Source organism: Tripterygium wilfordii, chromosome 11 (genome assembly GCF_013401445.1).
Source record: "Tripterygium wilfordii isolate XIE 37 chromosome 11, ASM1340144v1, whole genome shotgun sequence".
Classification (NCBI taxonomy): domain Eukaryota; kingdom Viridiplantae; phylum Streptophyta; class Magnoliopsida; order Celastrales; family Celastraceae; genus Tripterygium; species Tripterygium wilfordii.
This window is the reverse complement of record NC_052242.1, coordinates 1,055,605-1,075,866: the sequence shown is the minus strand read 5'-3', so window position 1 is coordinate 1,075,866 and position 20,262 is coordinate 1,055,605. Positions and strand designations below refer to the sequence as shown.

At 37.1% G+C, this 20,262-nt stretch overlaps 4 protein-coding genes across 4 annotated transcripts; all 4 read left to right on the top strand.

The window, feature by feature from the left end:
- Positions 1–852: 852 nt before the first annotated feature.
- Positions 853–4,062, top strand: LOC120009023 (branched-chain-amino-acid aminotransferase 2, chloroplastic-like). The gene is made up of 10 exons (XM_038859450.1): positions 853–1,096; positions 1,177–1,238; positions 1,711–1,885; positions 1,982–2,158; positions 2,248–2,379; positions 2,475–2,573; positions 3,032–3,148; positions 3,293–3,388; positions 3,521–3,633; positions 3,786–4,062. The coding sequence occupies exons 1-10, from the start codon at positions 1,028–1,030 to the stop codon at positions 3,901–3,903; spliced, it is 1,158 nt and encodes a 385-aa protein (XP_038715378.1). The 5' UTR covers positions 853–1,027; the 3' UTR covers positions 3,904–4,062.
- Positions 4,063–6,568: 2,506 nt separating this feature from the next.
- Positions 6,569–9,683, top strand: LOC120008930 (branched-chain-amino-acid aminotransferase 2, chloroplastic-like). Its single transcript, XM_038859316.1, has 10 exons — positions 6,569–6,797; positions 7,346–7,410; positions 7,495–7,675; positions 7,937–8,113; positions 8,226–8,357; positions 8,445–8,543; positions 8,639–8,755; positions 8,840–8,935; positions 9,075–9,187; positions 9,311–9,683. The coding sequence occupies exons 1-10, from the start codon at positions 6,723–6,725 to the stop codon at positions 9,420–9,422; spliced, it is 1,167 nt and encodes a 388-aa protein (XP_038715244.1). The 5' UTR covers positions 6,569–6,722; the 3' UTR covers positions 9,423–9,683.
- Positions 9,684–12,834: 3,151 nt separating this feature from the next.
- On the top strand, positions 12,835–14,488 carry LOC120009797 (transcription factor RAX3-like). The gene is made up of 3 exons (XM_038860502.1): positions 12,835–13,166; positions 13,258–13,387; positions 13,535–14,488. The coding sequence occupies exons 1-3, from the start codon at positions 13,031–13,033 to the stop codon at positions 14,307–14,309; spliced, it is 1,041 nt and encodes a 346-aa protein (XP_038716430.1). The 5' UTR covers positions 12,835–13,030; the 3' UTR covers positions 14,310–14,488.
- Positions 14,489–18,329: 3,841 nt separating this feature from the next.
- On the top strand, positions 18,330–19,994 carry LOC120009600. The gene is made up of 3 exons (XM_038860254.1): positions 18,330–18,473; positions 19,062–19,472; positions 19,559–19,994. Exons 1-3 carry the CDS (start codon positions 18,426–18,428, stop codon positions 19,790–19,792), a joined length of 693 nt encoding a protein of 230 aa, XP_038716182.1. The 5' UTR covers positions 18,330–18,425; the 3' UTR covers positions 19,793–19,994.
- Positions 19,995–20,262: the final 268 nt, after the last annotated feature.

The window sequence follows — 20,262 nt, the reverse complement described above, 5'->3', positions numbered from 1 at the left end:
TTTTTTTGAATATATTATATTCTACTCCCTCCATTCCATTTTAATTGTCCCTTTCAATTTTACACACAATTTAAGAAAGTGCATTACTCCCTTTTAATTTGACATTTATACCCTCATTTATTGAGTTGGTTGTTGAGCTCTTCTAACTTTTCAATTTAAAGATAAATAAGGGTAAGATGGGGGAAAAATGGATGAAATTAGTTTTAATTAATTGAAATGGACAATTCATTTTGGGACATTTCAAAAAGAAATAGAGAACAATTAAAATGGGACAGAGGGAAGGGAGTAACATTTTAAACACCACACATAATAATTACACTCCAAAACAGAGATGGCACACTACCCTAAACCTCAACAATCCAGCATGTTGCCCCATGCCCCGAATCAAATGAAATGTCCCCCTATTTAATGAACTATATGATGTTTCCGGAAAAGGATTTGTTAGAATTATTCCAGCAATTCCATCTCATCTCCATCATTGAATGTATTAAGTGTAGTGTTGTCAAATCTATGTATTGTTGCATTGGATGGTGGAATCATTGAATGCATTAAGTGTAGTGTTGTCAAATCTATGTATTGTTGCATTGGATGATGGAGATAGAGTGAAATTGTTGGAATAATTCCAACCCCCTATCCCGATGTCTCCATATCCATTGACTAGCAACTACTAATGTCCAGATCAGTATTGATCAGGCATTTTGAGAGAGAGAGATGTCTCATCCTATGGCAAGATTTTTACCAATTTTTGGATGATTGTGTCTGCGGTGGGTCACACATACTTAAACAGCAAACTGGGTTACGTGTTCAATCATTATTGACAAGTGTGTGTATATTGGCTCCACCCGCCATTGAAGTACTCGTCCACATTTGTATCCTCCACCTGCTCAGCAGTAATGTCACGAGGTGTTCTTCTCTTCTCTGCTCTCACTCTGTTCTTCAGTCCTTGGTTTACATATATATATATTAGGCCATTTTAGATCGCAAATCACAAACGGGGTCTTAGTCAGAAGAATAATAAGGGGCGGCCATGATTTGCAAGACTCAACACTTGCGTGGTCTGGTTCGATCTCTGCGATTTGGTCCTTTTCAGACCAAGGTTCGTTGTCTTGTCAACTATTCGTTGCAAGATTGAAATCTATTTGAACGAATATCGATTTAAATCGGAATGTTTTGCAGAGTTGGCACACATCCCAGGCCTCATCATCTTTACAGCAAGTGTCGGAATCACCTGATTGCAGGTATCTCATGATTTTATGATTCTTGCTAATGCTTGGTTGTCAATGTTAGTTTGTGTTAGGAAAATTCATGAACAGAAGTTTTGCATTTGCGGTTCTTTTGCATGAAATGGCTTTATGGGCTATTGGGTCGTGAATCGTAACCACTTGGCGATAGCCTAGTTGGTTATTTCTCCGGACTTAGAGAGTATGATGCCTGAGGTCAGGAGTTTGAACCAACCAGGGGTATTTCTTCGTGGAATCCTAATTTCATAGCTTTGTCCCATTTCCGGATCCCTATCTGTGCGGGTTTCAACCCAGTCTTATATATTGTGAAACGCACATGCAAATGTGACTATGTAGTTCTTGGATACTTAAAACAGTAATTTGAGTGCTTGTGAATGATGCACTGGATTTGTATTGTCTTTTCCCCCAACTTGTTAATTTTTTATATGTTCTGTGCTTTTTGCCTTTTTTGATTGGTAATGCTTTTCAGTGAGGATGGGTATGCTGATGTGGATTGGGATAATCTTGGGTTTGGCCTCGTGCCGATCGATTACATGTACATAATGAAATGCACTGAAGATGATGATAAGTTTGAACAAGGAAAAGTTAGTCGGTATAGGAACATTGAGCTTAGTCCTGCATCTGGAGTTCTAAACTATGGACAGGTAAGTTGTACAATTTTTTATTGTTAAAAAGGATTCAGGGGTTTAGGGTTTAGATCAGGATAGAAAGACTAATGTAGGTTGATATATGCATTCAAGGGATTGTTGGAAGGCATAAAAGCATATAGAAAAGAAGATGGGCGGATTCTCCTTTTCCGACCGGATCAAAATGCATTGAGAATGAAAGTAGGTGCCGAAAGAATGTGCATGCCTTGTCCTTCTGTCGATCAATTTGTTGATGCTGTCAAACAGACCGTACTCGCTAACAGGCGTTGGGTAAGGATCCTCTCTCCATAGCCTTTTGGATGAATGTGAATCGACATTTTCACAAAATGTATGCTAATAATGCCAAAAACCGTAAGCAGGTTCCTCCTTCAGGGAAAGGGTCCCTCTACATTAGGCCTCTGTTGATCGGAAGCGGTGCGATATTGGGTTTGGCACCGTCACCGGAATATACATTCTTCGTATATGCTTCTCCTGTTGCCAACTATTTCAAAGTGGGTTCTGCATTTTATTTCTAATGGAACTTGATTTAGCTTGGATGTCAATAGAATGATTATATGTAATGTGATTTTTCCTGTTTTGGATACAGGAAGGTTTGGCACCCTTGAACTTGTATGTAGAGGAAGAGTTTTTCCGCTCCTCTCGTGGTGGAACTGGAAGCGTAAAAACCATCTCGAATTATGCTCCCGTGGGTGATCACTTCGCTTTTAGAGTTTGAAACTGAAGTTTTTCTTATTCTGGCTTCATCCCTGTCAATTATGGACTTCTATGCCTTGACTTAAAAGCAAAAGAGAACCCTAAGAACAAACATCAACATCCACCATAAACAGATCTGTTTTTTCATTACAGTCTGTCCTTACACGATATTACAGAAACAAGAGTTTAGAGACTACATTACAGCCACATAAAGTAAATTAACCTTGGTCAAGGTTGTACACTGACATTGACCAAGCTAGACTTAATAACACTAACACAATTATCAAAATAGACACAATAACTTGTACCACAATAACCATGCTAACCAAACTAAACTAGTCACAAGGAATAAGCCTTACAGGCTCTAACAATCCCATGATTTACTCGAGAGTGGCATATGCAAAGCCATGTGATACGAAACATGTAAAATTCTCGTTTCTTTTTTGGTAGGTTATGAAAGCGCTAGGCAGGGCAAAAAGCAGGGGATTTTCAGATGTCTTGTACCTTGACTCCGTAAATAAAAAATATTTGGAAGAAGCCTCTGCTTGCAACATTTTTATTGTAAAGGTATCATTCAATATCCAAACGAATTTCCTTTCTCGTTCATTCATATTATTCTCTAGTTTAATTAACGAACCAGTAACAATTGTACAACTCGTTACTTAATAGTCTGCCTTCCCAATTGGCTCACCATCGAAGTGTATATCACAGGGTAATGTTATTTCGACTCCCCCTACAAATGGAACTATTTTAGCTGGCGTCACTCGGAGAAGCATCGTCGAAATTGCTCGCGATCTTGGCTACCAGGTGACTCTTTTTCTTTAGCATGAAGCACACCTGACTTTTATCATTCTTACTGTACTTGTGCATCAATGTAGTCAAACATCTACTCCTTGTTTTTCCTCAATTTATTTGGAATGTATTCCCTATCTATGCCAGGTAGAGGAACGTTCCATTGCAGTCGACGAATTGAGCGATGCTGACGAAGTGTTTTGCACTGGAACTGCCGTCGGTGTGGCTCCCGTAGGCAGCGTCACATATCAGGATAGAAGGTAAGCATTACTGATCAGTCTCATGACTTGCAACTTTACTTTCCATCACATGATTCAACCATATATAGCCGCGATTTCCCGAGTAACAGCCATGCATTACTGCCATATTTCTCATTAACTAATTGATTAGCGTTTACTTATGTTTTGTACAGAATTGAGTTCAGAACAGGTGGTGGGTGCGTGTGTTCGGGACTCTACTCAAATCTTGTAGGAATTCAAAGGGGTCTGATTGAGGATAAGAAGGGCTGGACCATTGAAATAGATACTTAATCCTTCATATTGTAAACGTGTTGTTTAGTATCATCTGATGATGATGGAATTCATTGCAAAGTATCGGTTTGGTCTTGAGAACCTTTTATATTTTGAAAAGAAGATGCACATGCTCCACAAAATAAAATAGATAGCAGCAGTCTGGCCCTGGATTGATGATAAATTCTTATTTTATTTTTATTTTTTGTTGTCAAGCGATTTGAGTAAGCTGAGATATGCCTATCAAAATATGGCATTCGGACAGCTATCCAAATCCTTGCAACAAATAATAAGATGAGTACTATATGCATCCCATTTTGAATTAAGTACACCTTATTAACCCTTCAAAAATATACTAGAGTGGAGTGTATTTAGTTAAAAATGGAGTGCATATAGTATTCATCAATAATAATACAACACTTGATGAAAAAGTCCAACTCATGCCCTTTGGTCCATGGAAGCACTCCGCAATAGCCCAATTGGGTTATCTTTTGGAAAGAATTTTGTCTGATGTCGAAAATTCGATTCTAAGTTGGGCTATCATTTCCACGTGATTTGTGTAAGATTTTGGTCCAATTAACATATTGGGTGGGATTTGGGCTTAGTAGGCTATCTAAAGGATATTGAGTTGTTGTCGTTTATCAATAGAAATTATATGGTGCAGACTAATATTGTCAATTAGTTTTGTGCCCCAACATGTGAAAACGATGACTTAATAAAACAAAAGACAAAAAAAAAAATAGTCGCTTTAGAAACTTTTTCTAAAAAGAGAGGTGTACCAGAACGAATATATATCTGTCCCTAGAAGACAAAACATGACATCTGTCGAAGAAAGTTTTACACCGAAAGAAAAATAATGTAGAAAGAACGTATAAAATAAGAAAGACGCAAAAATATATGTGATTTGACAATTTACCTAATCCATGTAGATATGATATTTTATTCAAGTAGTGAGTGAGTGTCTTCCTCCATTGTCTGAATGATATATGTTGCATTTATAGTAAGGAGGTTAAGTGCGGTTATACAAGTTAGGTACAGTTACACTAGTTGTCTCTCTTGATAACTTTCTGTAATAACTATTGTCCGAACCGGCACCGCTACCTCCTTCAATATTGGAGCAGTTGGAACTGCCTACGTCATTAGTTGAAACTGTCTTGTTTCTATCATCTTATACAGAGGAATAACCTCCTCAACTGTACATACCTATGAGTACCTTCAATGTTTTCCTCCAGAGCATCGTTGTTCAAAACTTGAATCAAACCATAATATTCAAGACTGTAGGGACAACGTATATCAAGTTTGGAAAAATATCTCCTTTTATGTTCAGTCTAATTCCCAATCTTTAGGTGCTATTTTTATCATTAATTAATTGATTAGTGCTTACTTATGTTTTGTACAGAAGTGAGTTCCGAATGGACGGTGAGTGTTAACATATATAGATAAATTCAGTTCTTTACCCTAATCAATGTGTTTTCTTGGAGGAGATGAATCACGTCTCGTAGTAACTCCACAATTAAGCATGTTTTTACGAGAACATTATTGGGATGAATGATTTTCTAAAAAAACAAAGTTGTGTGGACCTAAATATCCACAAGAATCGAACACCTCAAAGTAGACATCAATCCAAATCCTATGAAAAAGTCCAACCAGGAACATCTAAGTTTGAGAATGAGAGAGAAGCTTATATGGATTGGTCCATGCCAATATATTGTCAATTAAATGGGTGGTCGCTTTAGAAGCTTTTTCTAAACAGAGATGTGTCCCATAACGAATATGTTTTCTTTTTTTTTTACCCCCTACAAGACAAAACATGCCATCGCTTCTCCAAACTTGAATCAAACCAGAATCTTCAAGACTGTAGGGACAATGTATGTCAAAGTTTGGAAAAATATCTCCTTTACATTCATTCTAATCCCCAATCTTTGGCACTTTAACCTATCTACATACAAACACGTCATCGTTCCATTTTCAACCAGTCAAAGCAGATCATGAAAGCTTCAATTATATGCAATGAAGACACAATTCCACTTGAATTTTAGAATCTGAAATTCACAGAAGTGAGGAGACAATGACGTGAAATTATTTTGTTTTAGTTTGATCGTTTAATGTGAAATTTTATACTTTAGAATTATTGAGGGATTGTAAAGTTCAAATCTGAGCGCACCCAAATATGCTGACAAGTTGTAGTAGATATTAAATAGACCATAGGGAGTTGAACTTGAGTGTTGTCCGATTTCGGGGTCAATAATCAGAATCACACCCCTCATACAATCAATTATATTGTCCGCTTTAGATTTATTAGTTTCCGTGGATACATTGAGTCTGTACGATTTTATTTCTCTTAAGCCCAACAAATGGGCCAAGCCCAACTCACTTACTAGGAGAATGCCTAGTTGTTTGTTAAAGGATAGACTTGAGTTTATAAGTCACACATGATTATGTATTCCAATCGATGTAGGACTGATTGTTAACAGATCGAACGGCTGATGATCAGATCGGCTCAAATTGTCTCTGACGTGGCATGATGTAAGATGCAAATCTAGTGCATTGAGATGTGTGAAATGACCTCTTAAAACTGAAAATAGGATCTGTATAATAATATTATTGCTCTACAAAACCAGTAGATATCCATATCCAGAGTCTTTTTAAACCATATAATCTCTCAAGTCAATCGTTGTTACGGACAGTGAATATTGAATAAAACAACGTGATTTATTTTATGGTGCCTGTATTTATATAGGATTCGCTCATTCGAGTCATTCCGTACAGTGATTCGCTTCTGGAAATTGTCTTCTCCTCCTCTGTTTTTCTGATATTTTTAGTTCCAGACCAGAGCAGCCATGATGGGAAGAACTCGTGCTTGTTTACGCAATTTGGTCCAGTCCCTCAGAGTTGGCTCTTCCTCGTCATACAAGGTTGGTCTCTAAAACTTGCCTCCTGGGTCTTTTCTTCTTTGGCTACGCAATCCATCAAGACATAATTTGAAGAGATTGAATTGGTCATAGTCTGTGTGTGTTGATGAGGGTGTGATTGGTTGATTAGATCTCCGGGTTTGATGGTGTGTAATTTGACCAAGGAACATGTTTGTTTGCTTGAATAACTTAGACCATAGCCTACTAGACCCTAGCCTAGTTGGTTACCTAAGGTTAAAGTTGCATAAAGTCGGGAGTTTGATACTAGTTGAAATATTTTCTAGAGATTCCCTGATTCAATGAGCTTTGTAGCCCTTCTGGGTCTTCGGCCCATTTAACCACACGGATTTCAACTTGATATAAAACGTCTGTTGTGGTAGATTGTGGTAGTTAGACCCAGGTTTAAAACTAGGTTAGGGTCACAAAGTGACCATTGGATTGGGAGCCTTCCTGGTTACAAAAAAAAAAATTTGATTGATTGTTTGTTTGGTTCATTCATTAAGCCCTCGATTCTTGTTTTCTTTGGTGTTTTTTTTTTTTAAAATTTCCAGATTGGAGGTTATTATGCATCACAGGCAGCATCTTCTCTGCAAGCAGAGTATAAGCCGTTGACAAGGTATATTGCTTTTCATGCAAATATCATGCTGATGTGGCAAGAAATTCTATGTTGACCTGTTTTTTTGTTTGTTGTGGGTGATAGAAGTCCTGGTGAGGATGAGTATGCTGATGTGGATTGGGATAATCTTGGGTTTGGGTTGATGCCTGCCGATTACATGTACACCATGAGAAGTACCAAAGACGGAGTTTTTGAAGGTGGACAACTTAGTCGTTATGGTAACATCGACCTAAGCCCATCTGCAGGCGTCCTGAATTATGGGCAGGCAAGGAAACTGTGATTAACATATTTGATTCTTGAAGTCTTGAGCTTTTTTTTTTAAAACAAATTGAGAAACTGTAGGCTACTAGAACCGCCCGCACCACACTCGTGTCAGGTAAGATTTGACATGAACTCATGTGGGCATGAGCCCGGCAGTAGGACAAGCCCACTCTCGAGAGATAACTAGTTAGGCCATCACTATGGTTTGAAGTTTTGAACTTTTTGAAAGAAGTAAGCATTGTTTACTCGAGAAACTGTCTTACAGGGACTGTATGAAGGAACAAAAGCATATCGGACAGAAGATGGAAGGCTGCTTCTCTTTCGTCCAGATCAAAATGCCATTCGCATGAAGATGGGTGCTGATAGGCTCTGCATGTCCTGCCCTACTGTCGAACAATTCGTCGATGCAGTGAAACAAATAGCTCTGGCTAACAAACGTTGGGTAATTATCTCTTTCTATAGTAATCTTGTACAAGTAATGTCAGCTCAATATGTTGAATCATGAATGAAAAAACATCTTACAATGTATACAAATTGTTCTGTATTGCCAACAGACTCCTCCTCCAGGAAAAGGAACCCTGTACATTAGGCCTCTGTTAATGGGAAGTGGACCTATATTGGGTTTGGCTCCTGCACCAGAATACACATTCCTCATCTATGCCTCCCCTGTAGGCAACTATTTCAAGGTGGGTGTGTTTCTTTCCTAATAAACCTTGCCTCGCCTCTTCCATTCGTATATCAGAGAACTTATATGCTTTTCATTCTATATACAGGAGGGTTTGAAACCCTTAAATTTATATGTGGAGGATGAGTATCATCGTTCAACTTGCGGAGGGGCTGGAGGTGTAAAAGCCATCACTAATTATGCACCGGTGAGTGATGTTTAGAGTTGCTGAACAAGCTGCAGAATTCCTTTATATTTTGCTTGAGAACTTAAGATCTGATGACATGCACTTTTATCTTATAGGTTCTGCAACCTATGAGCAGAGCAAAGAGCAGAGGATTTTCTGATGTGTTGTACTTAGACTCGGTAAACAAGAAAAATCTAGAGGAAGTTTCTTCCTGCAACATTTTCATTGTGAAGGTATTGTCAGAATTCTTTTTGTTTGGTTGGTGCTTAGACACTATAGTTTATTACACCACATGTATGCATTTTTGCTCTTCCCAGGGCAATGTGATATCCACTCCTGCTGCTGTTGGCACTATACTGCAAGGTGTAACTCGAAAAAGCATCTTAGAAATCGCTTCTGATCAAGGTTATCAGGTGACTAAATCTTATTATAAATAACCCAATATCCCGATTGTTTCAATCACGACCTTACATGATCCAGTCAAATAAATAGTGCATTTCAGACAGTTATAAATTGTCGGATAATTCTAAACTCTCCCTAAAACTTGTTCAGGTCAATGAACGTACCATCCCCGTCGAGGAGTTGGTTGATGCAGACGAAGTCTTTTGCACTGGCACCGCTGTAACTGTGGCTTCCGTCTGCAGCATCACATACCAGGGGAAGAGGTAACTGAATATGTCACTGTCTCATCTTTGGCTCTTTGCATTGTACATGGAAGGCCCTAAGAAGAAAAATTATGAAAACATCTAACTTTGCATACTCTAATATCTGAATGTCCGACCATGCAGAATTGAATACAAAGTGAGTGACCAATCCGTCAGCCGGGAGCTCTGCTCGACTCTAATGGGAATTCAAACAGGTCTCATTGAGGATAAGAAGGGCTGGATTATCGAGATCTAACGAGATACTTATGCAGGGAAAGCATGAAGCACTGCCCTGAAATACCCAACAATTGTTAAGGTCCCTTTAAACTGTAAAAACTGCTTCCAAAAAAGAAACTGTAAAAACTGCCTTGCTATAATACAGCAGCAGCCACTAAAATGTAGTGGAACGTAGCAATCATATCTATTGTTACAGTAAATAGTGGAAAGTATGTACAGTTATTTAAACTATCTATTGTTTCTGGTATATGTAAGAAGCATACAGTAACATGATCCCGACGAGCAAATATACATAATATACGTTCTTACTCTTACCTTTCATGAACTCAGAAGGAACTTGACAGAATGTTTGCAAGATACGGGCTAGCTATTGGTGACTAATGCAATTAGGATGTTGAAAGGAGGGTATTCTAGTTCTCACCAATAGTTGGGAATGACTTTAAGTTGATCAGATTAAAGTCCAATCAAACTTTCTAATCCTTTTCTTAAGCACATAGAAAGAAAGTAGTAGAGTTCAGAACAGGAATTTACCGATTGATGCCCAGAAATTGCAGATTCAGCCGCCGCTACAGCATCAGGGGTATGAAGATCAGCAACACCGTGGAGGTATTCTTGTGTTCCAAGGAGAGAACTCAGAGAAGGTCTTGTTTCTATGCCCCATTATCTCTCCCAAGTAGCAGAGGCCAGCGTAGGAGAATTGCGGCCATTGCTGATTGCTGGATCCACTACTATGCTAATTGCTAAACCGGCAATACCTAGCCCAACTTGGATAACGCTAGTTACGCTACCCTTTTTCGGCTTGGGCTGTCTTAACGGGCTCCAGTTTATATTAATGGGCTTGTACTTGTCGTTTGTGGATCCAATATCAGAAGCCCATTATTAAGGGCCTTCGTAACCTAAAACCCTGTCAATTGGGATACTGGACACCGCCACAATTTTTTTCCCAGTTTGGGCTATTTAATGGGCTCAAGCGAAAGCCCATAAATTAGCATGAAATCCGGGTAGCTTTAGTCACACCCCGGTTTTTTCTAAAGACACTCCAATCTAAGTTGACAATCCCTTATAAAAATCAGTTGACGGGATATTTTTAGAAAAAACCAGAATGTGATTAAAGCTACCCATGAAATCCACGTACATATTGTGGCTTGTAGTAAAATCGTAAAATTTGGTATGTGGTGGTGTGGATATTGACATTGGATTCTCATATAATCTGGTCCTTGTCAATCGCTAGTCATGGAAGGTTAATTGTCACCGCTCGATCTCTATCGAACAACCACATACCAACCATTAAATTAATAATTAGCTTGCAATGCCGTGGTCAGCATGAGGGGGTGCATGTACCATTAGTGGTGACATTCTGATAACGAAGTAAAATTTAAGCTGGAAACTTCTCTTCAATGCACATGCATGCTAAGTAACTTTTTTGACATCCACTCATATGTAATTTGGTCAAGGTCTTTTTGTCGATATACTACATATATAGTGACTGACAGAACGAAAGAAATGTAAAATTTGTCTTACTCTTATGGATTCTAAGCCACAAATTAGCTTGTCTTTTCACTCCTTTAGGGGCAACGCAGAGAAAACCAAGTTGGGATATCCCAATCGGTTATCGACTTCAGCCAAAGATATATGCTTGTTAGGTTTTCGTGATTCAATGCTTAATGAGATCTATCTCATTTTGATTTTGCGCTGCACCTCGTCTCAATTTATCTGTAAGAAGCGCTGCCTATTTGGTCCAACCGACCCAACTTGATTATCCAAAATAGATAAGTTTGATAGCGTTGTTCTTAGTTATATAAAAAAAAAAGTAGTGTAGAGAAGATTATATTGATGCAATTAATGTCCTTGTCACCTCTCTTTGGCTTTCTTTACAATCCGAAAATAAGTCCGATAATCCTCCTAGCTGTAATCAACGATATTCACCTTCACATAACCCAATTACTTATGTTGACCTTTGTGGAATTGTTTTTTCTTCACAATTACTCTTTCTAATTGACTCTTGACGTTTGTCGTTGTTTGATTAGTCAACGTGCATTACCACGGTAGTTATAGACTAATCTATAGTAATTAATGGATCATCTTTAGACAAATAAGTGGTTTTGCTCGATAGCATTGTGGTTCAGATTGTTAGAGTTTAGTGCTACAAACTAATTAAGAGAAACAAATGGGCAAAAAAAAGTTAGAAAGAAAATAAATTTTGGTTTTATGATTTATTTAATTTAAACTCATGATTAGGAATTATTAATATATAGTTAATTAATTTCACATCCAACAGTAAATAGTAAGATAATATAATGCCTGGAGAAAAAAAGTAGGATTCAGCTGTAAACAGGGCATAGATTGTCAAAAAGAAAATGGACTTTTCAAACATGTAGGTCCATTAATAATTCCACACACACACACATATATAATATACATAATCGATATTCACAATAAGTAATTCCAGAAATATACTTCCTCCGTCCCATTTTAATTGTCCTCTATTCCTTTTTGGAATGTCCCAAAATGAATTATTCATTACAATTAATTAAAACTAATTTCATTCATTTTTCTCATTTTACCCTTATTTATCCTTAAATTGAAAAGCTAAAAGACCTCAACAACCAACTCAATAAATGAGGGTATAAGTGTCAAATTAAAGGGGAATGATGACATTTCTTAAACTGTGTGTAAAATTGAAGAAGACAATTAAAATGAGACGGAGGGAGTATATTTTTTGAAACGGAGAGGAGGATTTGTGATTGGAACCCTGATCACCAAAATGATATACACCATCCTTATCACTCTAATTAGTGACTCGGGTGTGTAGTTCCGGCCACAATTAAAGGTTTTTGAAGAGAAATTTGAGTGATTGATATCAAAGTAGAGGTGGATACAACATTATTTACAGGTCAATAAGAGTAGTGAGAGTGAGCATTATTTACAAGTGAATACGGGTACTTGGAATTTCATTGAGAAAAATGCTTGAAACCTCTAATTTATAATCCTCATTTTATTCCTAAACCATGTAAAATATTGGATCTCAAGGGAGCATTACTCCATGTGTGTTTATAATCCATGTGTGTTTATAATCAAGGAGTATCTCATATACCATATGGATTTTTTGAATTTTTGGTTGAATTCAAGTTATCACGTGGAGTAATAACTCAGGTTGACTATTTTTTTTCTTCCTAATTTCCTGCTATCGAGGTATGTAAAAAGGGGTACGTGTTGTAGGGTAGTTGGACCCTTTCGCCCAGTTATATTGGCATGGATTGTCAATTCCTCTTCTATAATCCCTCTCCTTTTGTTGGTTATTTGTTTGGTCACCTACCAAAGAATGAAACTCTGACAGTAAAAAACTCTCTAATCTAATACCCCCTTTAGCTTATTTTCTTCTTTTATTTATAATGTAACTACCCAACCCTATTTCTCCTCTTCTGCCATATATTTCCAATTCCCTCAATTTATACCCCTTTCAATAAATTAATAAACACTCATCTGCCTGCCTCTGCAGTCTGCAAGGAAACCATTGTTGTTACTGTTCCTGTTTTGTGATCTCTCTCCTCTTTCTCTCTCTCTCTAGCTGTATATATATATATATATATATATTTATCACACAGATACATAAAAAGTAAGCAAAGGATGGGGAGAGCTCCTTGCTGCGACAAAGCGAATGTGAAGAAAGGGCCATGGTCATCTGAAGAAGATGCCAAGCTCAAAGCATATATCGAAGAGCGTGGCACTGGAGGCAACTGGATTGCTTTGCCTCAAAAAATTGGTACCTACCTTTCTTTCTTTCGTTCTTTGGTTTAATCTTATACAGAATCAGACTCAGATCACATAGAAGATATATTTCTTATGATCTACAGGTCTTAAGCGATGCGGTAAGAGCTGCCGTCTTAGATGGTTAAACTACCTTCGCCCCAACATCAAGCATGGTGGATTCTCTGAAGAAGAAGATAACATCATTTGCAGCCTCTATCTTAGTATTGGGAGCAGGTATATTCATCTGTGCTAACTAGGATATGAGCTGCTGGGATAACTAGGATACGAGAGGCTGTGATCTCCATCATTAATTTATCTGTTTAGTTTCACAAACGCCATCAGTTTTACTCACGTAATTGTACGTTTGTGTGAATTATACAGGTGGTCTATTATTGCAGCGCAGTTGCCAGGAAGAACAGATAATGATATCAAGAACTACTGGAACACAAGGCTGAAGAAGAAGCTTCTTGGAAAGCACCGCAAAGAAGCTCGTAGTAGAGGGGGAGGCCTGCTCCAAAATAAGCAGAAAGACAGCAATATCATTACCCCTTATTGGCCACAACTCCCTGTGATGGCGGCTCCTATACTACCCTACGAACAACAACAACCATTCAAGGATGACGATGACCATGCTTCGATAAGGAAACTGCTTACCAAACTTGGGGGAAGATTTTCTGATGATGATGATCAAGTATTAATCCATGAGGGCACAAATTTTCAATTCCCAAATCTTGATCATCAACAATTCTTGGAGCAGCAGGCAATATTGCTGAATAATATGCCCTCTTCTAGTGTTTCCTTGGAAGGCATGAATAACAGATTTCTGCAGAATCATCATCAATATTACAGTAGTTCAGATGGGTCAAGCAGCTGTGGCTTGCATATGTTGCAAGGCCAAAACAGTTCTTTTCCGGTGGGATGTGAGGAGGAGAACCATATGGTATTCAGTAATAATCAGCAACAAAACCTGGAGTTTCTGTACAACGAAAATATTGGACATGATAATAGGGTTATTGAGAGTGCAGTTTGGGGTGATCAGATGATGAGCTCCTTCGTTTTTCCTCCTCCAGTGGCTTCAAATGGAGTTCAAGCTCCACAGATATTGCTCCAAGAAGGTGCTTCTAGTGATCAGTTGAGGTATTCCAGTGGCCATTAATAGTTTGTGTTATATATATTGATGATATATATGTGGGGATTTGTAACTTTAGACAAGGAAGCTGTACGTGTTGTGTGAGAAATATCTCAGAGAAAACCCTAATAATTAAACTCGTTCAATTGCATGTATTAAATATTGCTTTTGCCATGCTCAATTTGCTTAATTTAATTACTGGTATATTCATGATTCTGGAACTCTAATTCAGTAAGCCTACTTATTGACGATAATTTTTCTTTTTAATGAGTTCAATTACCTTGTAGAGTGAATACATGCTTTGATGTGTGTTGCATTCTGCAATAATTAAAGGATTTAGTTTAGTGATATGTATATATATGTATGTATGTATGTATGTATGTATGTATGTATGTATGTATGTATGTATGTATATAAAGTAATTACAATCATTTTATATATGCTAATAAGGATTTGATCAATTAAGTACGTTTGAAATCCAATTCGGTTAGGGTCTAGACATGTAAATATTTCGTAAATCCTGATGTTGTCACACCCAGAATCGACTCAGGACCCATATTTTTTCCACCCCTATGTCTATCGCTGAAATCTCTAATAGAAGAAACCAAAATTGATGTCTTATGGCATTAATTTTGGACATAATTTAAGCTTGGACAAGTAGGCTAGGGTTTTCCTTATATTATTGCATTTTGGTTCTTGCTGCCCAGTGTTAATCCATGAAATGTTTTTTCCTGGCTTTCTGGTTAATTGGTATTTGGTATTCAGGACCAGCTAGTGACATTCAATGTGTTTGATCACCTAATCAGACTTGGCTTAGAATAATTATATCCATGGGATGTTCCTAATTAGGCTCTATGTATATTATAGCCAAGACAAGCTAGGAAGTAATTAATTAGAGTCTAGATTAATTTTCTATATTAATTATATGTCTATGCAGTCGAATTAATAAAGAACTGTATCTATAACAAGCAATCTAGATCTCCACATCTTATGATAACAAGCAATCTTGATCTCCACATAGAACCTAATGGCTTAAGCTTTTGGGTGCGTATGGGTTCCAAACATGAATATTAACGACGTACCCTCACAGGTCGATCTGCGTGTATACATACAGAAACTCCCCAGTCATATATATCTCCCCTTGTTCGGTCACATATATTCTGCAGTCCATCAGCCATTATTCTGTTTGATATATATAATCTGTGAATGTGTGATCTGGGCAAGTTCATTATCGGAAGTCGTGATATATCATGTAGACTTACAGTCATTATTCCAGCAAATCGTGTGGCATTTCATGCTTCCTTTCATAGAAGTTATGATTAAGCACAAATTAATTCATATATAGAATCTCAATGCGTCGAAGTAGAAGGACTATTCAGAGAAGATCATAGAATATTGGGCAACAAGTAATAAGTTAATTAATAAAAAAAAAATTGTTCATTTGGGGAGTCAATTTGTCTCTAGGTTTTGTATTTGGCTAGGATTACAACCACGTAGAATCCCATTGGTAGGGCATAAAACATTTATTAGGGTTTAAGAATTAGGACTCATTTGTTTGAGGATAATAGCACTGTTTACATTTCTTTGTCTTTGCTGATCAAAGGAATGTGATTGAGTCTTATGCTAAGGCAGTCAACGATCTGACAATGGAGATTTCGAGAAAATTAGTAGAAAGTATGGGATTGAAAAGGATTATGAAAATATATGTGGGTATTTTGCAAGTTGGGTATTTTGATTACTTTTAATCTCAGTCGTTGGTCAGATCCAATAACCAAGATTAGAAACCCGTAAATTTAAAAAATTTACGAATGTGGTTATTTGAGCAGCTATATATATGGCATGATTTTGTACTCTTACTACGTTTACCTTGCTTAATGCATATACTAAGCACTCATGCTTGGCTGACCTGAAGTACATGGACTAACTATAGTTGGTGCCAGTTGTGTAAAGTTTTAGATGATAACATAATGTCTTTGGTATTGACAAAACATTGTTTGGTAAGCCATCGTCATGATTTGTTAAAATTAGTTGACATATTTCGAAAATTGATGGTTGTTTTTGTCAAGATATATATATATATTCAAAATGTGGACCCCATTAGTTTAGTCATATACAAATATATTACCCTCAAAAGTCAAAAAAATAAATAAAATTTGTCACTATTATTTACAAAAATCTATGTATCCTTGTTAAGCTTAACTTATACGTCGTGTCACGTGACAGAGTCAGTCAATAACAGAATTTGGTACTAAAAAGCTAAAATTTCACAGTCCCTCCATCTGTGTATAGGCCTTGCAAAATGAGAAGCATGTTTGAGTCACAATGACGATCAGAAACCCACCGATGCTCAAGTCAATCTCAATCCCTCACACTTCAGTGTCTATCAAGAGAATGGAGAGAGTATAATATCTTGTGGTCTCTAGTCCTCCTGGGGTGCCCTAAAAATGGTTCACTTTCTCTTGTGTTGACCCGCCACGTCATCATATTTTATTGGTAATTTTATGCCCCACATATATATGTCCATGCACATACTCTCATGTAACTTAATTTGTTTTCCATTACACAAGTCGTGTAAATCTAAATATATATATATATATGCCCGGATATCCTGGTTATATATATACATGTATATACTAAAATTTAAAAATCAGAAAGGCTGAAAGGCACAACCCATAACCTCTGGCAGATAAAATGCTAGCTAGCTAGGGGCTACCAATAGTCCCAAGACATTCATGTATGTAATGTATAGATATATAAAACTATAAGCTCATTATAACAAATTTCTACGATCTGTAAAGTGAGAAGGAATATGCCTGCAGAAGAAGAAGCAAAACACAAAAGGACTGTAACAAAAAACCAATTAACATTTCAAAATTTGACTCCATTTTCTATAAATTCCATGACCATGATAGACACCCAAAACCCTAGATATAAAGTAACCCTGATTAGGGCCTGTGTCTCCAAGAAACCACTTCTGTCACTACTTTTTAATTTTTTATATTAATTTCAGGCAATAAATAATTAAAGTATCCATATCAAGAACAATTATACGTACATATTATAATATAATTCGAATATAATATTTATTGGTTTTTTGTTTTTTTCTTATGTAATGACAGTATGACACTCACTAACATGATAAATTCTTTCAAGTTTTGTCCTACTTTTAGACCTCATCAACTTGTTCTTATTATAACTAAATTTACTGAATTAATAAACACAAAAGACGAATGAATTTAATAATTGTCAATGGTGGTGTAGTTTTTGTTATTCTATCTCCAAGGAGAAGAAGCCGCCGGTAGCATATGATTCACTAGTCAAAAAGTGGGATTGATGACGATACTAATAAATTATTTTAAATATTATAAGATATTTTCCTATTAAATAAATACAACTAATAGAAGCTAAGCAAAAGGAAGTGAGGAACAACGAGTTGGGGTTTTTAGTTAGAATTTATTACATCTCTCAAAATCATATTAAATAATTTTTTCTTCAAAAATATTAGAGTTTAAGAATTGGTATTTAGGGTTTAGGATTAAAAATTTAAGGTTCTAGGGTTTAGTGTTTTTTTTCTGCTTTCAAAATCTACTATATTTTAACATTATGAACACTCGAAAATAATCAATAACACATTTTAAACTATGATTTAACATAATTTTGGGTTTGGGTGTAATTGTATCCCATTCTAATTAAAATAATTGTAACCCGCATCCAGAAGAAACAATGCCCTTGTGTCTGATTCTCCACACCAATTAAACCTAGTAATTTTCTGTGTATCGTTCGGTGGAGTTTTACTGATAAACCGCAATGGATCTTATGGACTTCGTTACCTGAGTAGTGACGAGGCTCAAAATTTATTTTGGGCTAGCGAACTTTGTATTGTTCGATGGAGTTTACTAGTTCGGCCCATTAATATTGTGGACTTCCGCTACCCTAGAAGGGCTCTTAATGGGTTGACAACTTCTTCGTTGGCCCATATTCATTTTTGGGCTACAACACGGTCCAGCAGCTTCCCAGCTGGCCCAAGGCTTCCATGTCCATATGTTTCCTCCTGCGAAAACCCTAGAAGGTGGAATGGGAGAGAAATGGAGAAATGTCGATGACCCGAGAAAACGAAAATAATAAAGGAATCTAACGGTCGCAATGGCGCTTCCCGCGTACGCAGTGTTTCCTTCCAATCCAAAATTTCAGGTATTCCCTCTTTGCCTCTCCCATTTTCGTTACTGTGTATGTTTTTGGTTAATGAACTCAACGCAAACCGCTCTCGTTATCTGCAATTTCTGCGAAAGCGATCATTTTTTCATAATTTTAAACCACTTTTACTCGAATGGAGTTGCTTAAGTCGGTTAAAGGTTGCCTATTATATGGAGCTCTCTTTGATTATCTATAATCCGGATGTTGTTGCATTGTTGCTTGATTTCTTGTTGTTCTTGCTTCAATGTTCAGGATTACACAATCATTTGTGTATTATGCTTTAAAATAATCCGTCAGATGGAGCACAATGATTTCTGATTTCTGATTGAAGCTTTAAGTGTTTGTGATTCATTATTATCCTTGCTAGTTGAACTTTTAATTGTGCAGGATTATGTGTAATTTTTGTATTTCGATTCAAAATAGCAGCTTTTTTTTTTATCTCGAGCCTACAAATTTGTGATGCAGTCGAATTTTGTCGGCATGCTCAATGATGCTCGGTGTCCTTGCAAGTGTATGATTTGCTGGTTTCTCTAGGAAACAAAAATGATTTACTGGCTTGTGACATTGTCTTTTGTGTTGGTACAGATTAAACTGTTTAAAAATCAGGGCTGTCAAATCTATAGGCAATCGCATGTATATCACCGAGCTTCCCCAATGTGTTCTATGAAAGTAAGAATGACATATTTCAGTGATCCTAATAAGATCAAGTCGCAATTGAATATCGTAAGGGAGAGGTTATGGGAGACTGCCCCGAGCACGGTCAAAACTTTTCCTTGGAAGAAAGCTGAAAATATACTGTTGGAACAATTGCTATTTCTTGGCAAGAAAGTATTGAAGTGGGCCTTTATTTCATTCTTCATTCTTAGTTCGATAGCGGATGTCATATTTTCCATTGCTAGAAGCCAAGAATTGATGATACCTATAGGTCTCCTTGTCGGCTGCTTGATGACTGACTTTTTGAAGGAGACATTACATGAACTGTTTCATCGCTCAAAGGTACGACCAACTTTGTTTGTCTCTTGATTTTATGCTCCTATCGCACACAACTTGCTGATTATACAATTGATTTACTGTTTTGGCAGGAGAAGAATTCAGAATCGCAACTTGTGGGCATTAGTTGCTTCTTCATCCTTGTTAAGTTTATCTCTAGCTGTTTTTCTCTACGAATGCAGGTATTTCTCATGCATGTCGCAAATGGTGGGTTGATGCAAGTTTTGTGGTTGTGGAGAAATTTAGTGCAGGAGAATGATATGAACAGTGAAGAGAGTTCCTTAACCGGTCTGGATACTTCACCAGCACCGGTTGCGGAAGAATGAATCCTATGCTTTTCCTTACCACCTTGTATTCATAGCTTCAAAATAACGATTCTTCATTAGCTTCAGTACAGCAGTACAAATCCTATGCAACAATGCTGGCCGCCGCTTTTTATTTGGAAGATTTAAACATACTCCTGAATTTTGTATGGTTTACCAGAAACTCACGATATTTGAGCCTTGCTAGAATTACTTGTTACCTGATGGTTGTTGTTGCTTGCTGATTAGTTTTTCTTGCATGAGTTAATTATATAGTTGCCGCAGTTGAGATGCCCTGGCAGCACACCAGTTCCTTCGAAGCAAGTCGCAAGATCAAATACAGGCAAAAGCTTTGGGAAATTGATTCATGCCCAAACAGGTGTCAAATTTACTAGATGGGATCGATGATGGAATGGAACATCAGTTGGTTGCATCCACAAGTATTACGTTTCTTCATCTTCATTAGGATACAAAATAAGGACAACAAAAACGAG

Coding starts and splice junctions, on each gene's coding strand:
- LOC120009023 (XM_038859450.1), top strand. CDS start 1,028: ATGATTTGCAAGACTCAACACTTGCGTGGTCTGGTTCGATCTCTGCGA. Junction 1,239..1,710: donor TCGGAATCACCTGATTGCAG/GTATCTCATGAT, acceptor AATGCTTTTCAG/TGAGGATGGGTATGCTGATG. Junction 3,634..3,785: donor GTCACATATCAGGATAGAAG/GTAAGCATTACT, acceptor TGTTTTGTACAG/AATTGAGTTCAGAACAGGTG.
- LOC120008930 (XM_038859316.1), top strand. CDS start 6,723: ATGATGGGAAGAACTCGTGCTTGTTTACGCAATTTGGTCCAGTCCCTC. Junction 8,358..8,444: donor CTGTAGGCAACTATTTCAAG/GTGGGTGTGTTT, acceptor TTCTATATACAG/GAGGGTTTGAAACCCTTAAA. Junction 8,756..8,839: donor GCAACATTTTCATTGTGAAG/GTATTGTCAGAA, acceptor TGCTCTTCCCAG/GGCAATGTGATATCCACTCC.
- LOC120009797 (XM_038860502.1), top strand. CDS start 13,031: ATGGGGAGAGCTCCTTGCTGCGACAAAGCGAATGTGAAGAAAGGGCCA. Junction 13,167..13,257: donor TGCTTTGCCTCAAAAAATTG/GTACCTACCTTT, acceptor TATGATCTACAG/GTCTTAAGCGATGCGGTAAG. Junction 13,388..13,534: donor TATCTTAGTATTGGGAGCAG/GTATATTCATCT, acceptor TGAATTATACAG/GTGGTCTATTATTGCAGCGC.
- LOC120009600 (XM_038860254.1), top strand. CDS start 18,426: ATGGCGCTTCCCGCGTACGCAGTGTTTCCTTCCAATCCAAAATTTCAG. Junction 18,474..19,061: donor CTTCCAATCCAAAATTTCAG/GTATTCCCTCTT, acceptor GTGTTGGTACAG/ATTAAACTGTTTAAAAATCA. Junction 19,473..19,558: donor AACTGTTTCATCGCTCAAAG/GTACGACCAACT, acceptor CTGTTTTGGCAG/GAGAAGAATTCAGAATCGCA.